The sequence below is a fragment of the Taurulus bubalis genome, assembly GCF_910589615.1.
Source record: "Taurulus bubalis genome assembly, chromosome: 20".
In the NCBI taxonomy this organism is placed as follows: Eukaryota; Metazoa; Chordata; class Actinopteri; order Perciformes; family Cottidae; genus Taurulus; species Taurulus bubalis.
This window is the reverse complement of record NC_136608.1, coordinates 14,307,528-14,313,721: the sequence shown is the minus strand read 5'-3', so window position 1 is coordinate 14,313,721 and position 6,194 is coordinate 14,307,528. Positions and strand designations below refer to the sequence as shown.

At 42.7% G+C, this 6,194-nt stretch overlaps 2 protein-coding genes across 2 annotated transcripts; both read right to left on the bottom strand.

Annotated features, from left to right (window-relative positions):
* Positions 1-1,452: 1,452 nt before the first annotated feature.
* On the bottom strand, positions 1,453-2,661 carry spi2 (Spi-2 proto-oncogene; the record flags this gene model as incomplete). The annotated part of the gene is made up of 2 exons (XM_079236120.1): positions 1,453-1,772; positions 2,559-2,661. 2 exons carry the CDS (start codon positions 2,659-2,661, stop codon positions 1,453-1,455), a joined length of 423 nt encoding a protein of 140 aa, XP_079092246.1.
* A 1,769-nt stretch (positions 2,662-4,430) lies between these two features.
* On the bottom strand, positions 4,431-5,835 carry spic (Spi-C transcription factor (Spi-1/PU.1 related); the record flags this gene model as incomplete). Its single annotated transcript, XM_079236205.1, has 5 exons — positions 5,791-5,835; positions 5,549-5,636; positions 5,224-5,348; positions 5,004-5,109; positions 4,431-4,921 (listed from the first exon to the last, which is right to left on the bottom strand). The coding sequence occupies exons 1-5, from the start codon at positions 5,827-5,829 to the stop codon at positions 4,431-4,433; spliced, it is 849 nt and encodes a 282-aa protein (XP_079092331.1). The 5' UTR covers positions 5,830-5,835.
* Positions 5,836-6,194: the final 359 nt, after the last annotated feature.

Sequence of the window (6,194 nt, the reverse complement as noted above, 5' to 3'; positions counted from 1 at the left end):
GTTTCATTGTGAATTATGTCACTGATGTGGCTGCTTTGCACATAACTAATCTTTTTAGCACGACAAGCGCGAGTGATAAATCGGGTTTGGTCTCTGATCAAAGGTCGCAAAGATTAAACAACAAGACTGAAAGCCCGCAGATTTACGAGCCACAGGCGGTGCTGAAGCTTCTCCACATGTAAAAGCAGCGAGCGCCTTCAGAGAATATAACAATATCATCACCGCTTGAGCATGTTAAAGTTCATGGAACATGGAAGTGCACTTAAAACATTCGCAATTAAATTCTTCAGACGACCCAACAGGACGGTCAAGACGAGGCACGGCTCTATTTTAGGAGGTATAGAAACGGTCTGTGCGCATGAGAATGCAGCTTTTATTGTCTCAAACTGGCTTCACTTCAAAATGCTACCCAGGCTGCAACCCGGCACATATCATGTGACGTGGAAGCTTTCAATTAAGAACTGTCCTTAAATGACTGTTTTCATAATTCAGTTCGGAGTATGTGGCCTTTCTTGGTAACAGACACCCATAGCTCAGTTAGCCCATTTATAACCCGCCGTGGGCTCCAGCAGTAAATACTGGGCTTAGGGAAGTGTCATGTGGGTCCGCTACAAACAGCACAAAACCATTTGGTATCGCCCGGGACGACCGAAAGGTTCACATCACAGGGGCGATTTAGCCATGAGGTCACGCTGCAGGGGGGAGAGGAAAAAGAAGAGGCCGAGAGGCTTTGAGATGGACGACACTGACACCCTCTGGTTCCCAACAGCCAGTAAAAGATATTGCGTAATAGAAGCTTCTGCATAAAGGAAAACACGCTGGTTGACAGGTGAAGAGGCACATGAGGCTGCTGCATGACTCATTGTGTCTCAGGGGAGAGATGGTATTCTAGTTTCAGTGGAAATGTTCAACGTCAATGGGACACACGTGAAAGGTTATGTATGTTTTGCTATTGGTTATGATGGCCAGCATTAAAAAAAAGAGTTTTCTGGTTGGAAAATTACTTTTCCTCTATTTGTAATTTAAAAAAAAGCTTTATTACATTGCATATTTTTACATACACAAAATTTGGTCTCTGTATTTAACCCATCCATAGCAATTTGGGAGCAGTGGGATGCTGTGAGGCACCCAGGCCTTCAGTGTCTTGCTCAAGGACACTTTGACATGCAAACTATGGGGAGACCAGGTATCGAACCGTGAACCTTGCAGACACAGGACGTCAACACCATGTAGGACGTCTACATCAACAAAAACGTTCATTGTCCCTTAGATAAATACATCAAAAACAACAACATGAATTAATGAATAAAATAAAACACTTTAACATGTGTAGTATGTTTTTTATTATTATTTACACCCCAAACTCAATGTACTAACTTCAAGAAAACCGACAGAAGTCAAAGTTTCTCAGAGTAAAACAAAAAAATGTCATGATATGAGCGACAAGGAAATCTAGTCCACTTTACAAATCTCTTGTTGACACTTCTGCAGCAGCATCAGTGTCTCTCTGCTGAACTGGTAGGTGAGCTTCTTCTTCACCTTGAAGATCTCTCCGGACTGGCCGTAGTTCCTGAGGGCGCGGGACATCTTCTGGTAGGTCATGGGCCTCTTGTTGCCCTTCCTCTGCCCCCACAGCACCGCCACCTGCTCCTTGTTGGTGGAGGAAAAGCGGAAGACGCCGGCGGCCGCCTCCGGCACCCAGGACACGCAGTGGGCCATGTTCGGATCCTCCAACACCTCGAACAGAAAGTGAAAGAGGCGCACCTTTCCACCTGCAACCATGGAGCAAACAGGCGTGTTGAATGATGCATTGAAAAGAGGGATTTAGGGAATAGCACACCGCAGCTGGGCCTCACCAAAACAGTTAGTGCTGTTGACAGTTAATAATTTCCATAAATGCACCAATTCCCAGAAAATCTCTTCACCGATGGGATAGCATTTAGTGGTGTGGCTGTAAACCCTGCGGTTATCTGATAGATATGTAAAAACAGCGATTGAGCCCAAGCCAAGCCCCATTGTTGTCTTTACGGTAAAGGGAAAGTCTCTTATTTGCTCCCTTAGAATTGTTTCCCCCAGCTGTAGCAACCAGGGCAATAACAGTATCTAGTGACCAAAAAAAAAAAAGGAGAACTCACCACTCCCCGCGGTGTGCTTTGTTGGTCGTCTTGATGATACAAAGTTTGGCAGTGACCCACGCTCACACAATGTTGTTGTTGTTTTCTGGCTGAGGACTGGTGGGGCGTCGTGTGCCAGGAAAGGCTGAAGTGCAGGTTTAAAGGTCTTTAAAGGAAACACAGCTTTAAAGGCTTGGTTCTGTGTGCTCATTTGACTACACGTGGTATACGAGTGGCTAGTGTGGGGAACATTTGTGGTTTTAATGCCTACAGCTGGCTCACTGCACATCCAGTATTGCTGGCATGATCCTTCGTCCACAGGTGCACTTGTTTCATCTCCAGGCTCAACTGCAGTCCAGTACATCTTGTCCACTGTGAAGAGCAACACAAATGCTCAAAGCACCTTTAAGTATTATAATTTCACTTCCCATTGTTTCCTCTTACCATTTCCTCCAGTGTGTTGTCTGTAGTACTCCTCTAGGAACTCTAAGATCACCTCCAAATCAGATTGAGTCTCCTGGAAAGAATTCTGATAAAGATAAATCATTCAAAATCAGCCTTGAATAGTGCACATATTTGTGAGTAAATTCTAGTGTCATCTTTACCATGACTGATGAAGCTGAATGTGATGCTGTACGGTCCTTGCAGTTTGGGAGAATTTCACCAAACTGACTTTGAGATGCTCGAGTGCCTGGACTCTTTTTTATACCCTCTACAGGACGGGGCTTTCTGAATTACACCAAACGTTTTCTACCCGAGGCTCACAGGAACAATGACCACCATCCCACAAAGCCCCGACACCAGCACCAGTCAACCCATCAACAAAGCCTCCCAGCACTGACCACATCCTCCCCGCTGAAGCAGATAAGACCTGGCCTGGAGGCGCACAATGCTTTCTTTTCAGGAAAAACACACTTGCTACCATATTTTTCCTCACAGGATGTGTCTTAATTTCAGATTTTTGCAGTGCGCTTGTTGCAATATTTCACGACAACGGAGACAGTGCCAGCTCTTTCATCACAGTGATAATGCCAGTGTTTTCTCTTCTGACGTTATCAAGTCAGTAAAAAAACAAACACAAGTGAGAGTGCACAGATCAGTTTATTGGTTGTATTCAACAGCCAAAAAATTTTTAAAAAAAAATTCAGCACACAAATGAATGATATTAAAAACAAATCTTTATTAAAAAACAATAAATAGAATAAGTCTACAAAACATTTGTTTTATCAAGAAAATAATCACGATGTACATGTCATCACACATAATGTTTATTACCGGGTGCTTGTTGTAACAACAGGAGCCGTAGAATATGAAATGTAAATGGTTATAAATGTTATAAAATAATTAGTATCTCTCTTTTTTATTGTCTTGTACACGCAATAGTCAAACAAGTGTGTTTTCATAAGAAATATAAGGGACATGGTTACACCTGAAACCTGAAATACTTTTACTTTTTTCTTGTAGTTCTTTGAAGATTCCATTATTCTAACTCTACCAAATATCGACATCCTATTATTCTCTTAATTGGTGCTTTATTAAATGTAGGTGTGCTGACTGGAAAGGTCAACCTTTTTAAGTTCACATTATATGTCACTAAATGTCAGCTGCATGTCAAATGTAACTGTATTTTCTCTATTAAATATGTCTAAATTGGCTCTGTTTTAAGTTTTGAATAGGGGATTATCATTTAAATTTAGTTGTTTTCAAAGAAAGCACTACCCTTGATGACATGGTCTTATTCTTTTGTAGTTTAAAAGCATTTACAACATTTACAGCAATACAATTGACTGGCAGTGCATGAATCTACAGGTAATGTTACTTTTGTGACCCAAATAGTCAAATTATGACATGCAATAACATGCATTGAACAAATAGGAACCCGCTCTCTGAAAACCTCCAGCCAAGACTCTTAAATAGTGCTTCATTAAATGCATGCGTGCTGACTGGTGAGGTCAACCTGTTAAGTCTACACTACCTGTTAAAACAAATACTGCCGTTAGCTGCAGGGCAAATGTAACTATGTTGTTATGTCTACACAAATATCTTAAGTTTTGTTTCATTTACATTTTTTGTTAGAATTGTGTGGCTTTTATTTAAATCCTGGGCAAAAAAAGGGAGTATTTACAAATGAACACTTTAAATTAAGATTATTTTAAACACCTTTAACTCAAAAGTGTGCTATTAATAATCCCACTTGATGACATGCAGGGACTGCCCCAGAAGGTTTGAGAGTCAACCAAACAATCAAAGTCTTTGTAAACCTTTTCAGACTTTTGAGGCGTTTCCACACCTCTGTGTTTCAAACCGTCCTCCAGCTCAGAGCTTGGCTGTGCTGTGCGACGTGAAGCTGGAGGCCAGGTCGTAGCCTTCCTGCAGCTGGTGGTGTCCGTACCAGCCGTGCCAGTCCGCCGCCGCGGAGCCGCAGTAGCTCGGCTCCGCCGGGCTGCTCTGCTGCCGGCCGTGGACGTCCTCTTGTTCTTGTGCGGGGCGGCAGAGCGGCTGCACGGACGCCTGCGCCGAGCCCAGCCTGTGCAGGATGTCGGGGTTGAACTGGTAGGTGAGTTTACGGCGCACTTTGATGATCTCACCGGTGCGGCTGTAGTTTCTCAGAGCCCTCGCCATCTTCTGATAGGTCATGGTCTTGCGGTTGCCCTTGCGTTGGCCCCAGCACTCGGCCAGCTTCTCCTTGTTCTTGGAGATGAAGTGGAAGGTGCCACTGCTGTTGTCTGTCCACTGGATTGAGTCGCCCATGTTGGGGTCATTCAGAGCCTCATGGAGGTACTCGTAAAGTCTGAGCTTCTTGCGACCTGAGGAGATTGATTTGGTCTTTATTTTAGTCACAAGCAGAGAATTGCTAATTAACATGACTGAAAAACATAAGCTGCTTACCTTTGCTGCTCCTCGGCGGCGGTAAGACTGAGTAGAAATGCGATGATTCATTTTGCACAGAGTGACCCAAGGAGACATCAGGGATGACCTGAGGCCAAGACTGCTGCTGAAAAGAAAAACATTTTAATGAAGTTTACTAAAAACAAATAAACATCTTTCTATAACTTTCCCCCTGATTTTTTCAAAAAACACAAATGCATATCAATTCGGCTCCACTTACAGACATGTCGTTCCAGTCGCATGCTGGAGCTGGAGCATCAGACGGGTGTGTGACGAGGCAGCAGGAGATCTGACAATGCAATGACGACGGCTGCTGGGTACCCAGAGTCTCATAATAGCTGTATTCTGAAATGAACAAAATCCGTTTTCAATCTCTCCAGATAAAAAACGTTTAAATGGCTTTTTGAAAATGATTATTACAGAGGAATATTGTAGATGTTCCAGCATAAAATAATGCATTGAAAGATGAATAAGTATGACATAAATGTAGCAGAAGTATCATAGTCGTGGTCAAGTATTTTTGTATTTAGAAAATATTACTGTACCTGAATCGTAGTATGAATTACTTGAATGCTGTTGAATCACATCAATTGCATCCTGGAAGTGTTGGTTGATGTCGTTGTCCAAAGACATCTAAAATAGATAGAAAAGCTTAATTTCCTCCCAAAAAGTCTGTCCTTTCCCCTCCTCATAAGTACAAGAATAAGAGCACGAAAGGATGAAACTCCACAAGACTAATCTTCTAAATAATTGGAATGAAAATGTGTACAGCATCCTTAAAACTCACCAACTTGTATGTCTGAGAGTTGCCCTCAGTTGATGCCATTTCTGTCCTAATAGGTGATCACTGATGCACTAGTGCAGGTGTACAGTACGCGGACAGGTATATATATGTTGCAGACCTCCAAAACCTGTTCACCGGTCACAAACAGGTAGAGAGGCCGGTCAATTTAAATGTGTTAACGTCACGATGTACTGCAGCCGTACACTTCTTCTTTTTTTTTAAACGCACAGCGCAGACAGACACCTGAGCATCACACAGCCTCTGAGAGTGGAGATCACAATCTACAAACAACAAAAACATCTTTTATTGCACCACACCATGAATACCACCAATTCTTAGCCTTACCTCAGAATTTGCATACCGGCCGAGCTATGTATCTACACATCTATAATGTTCAGTTGTAAACT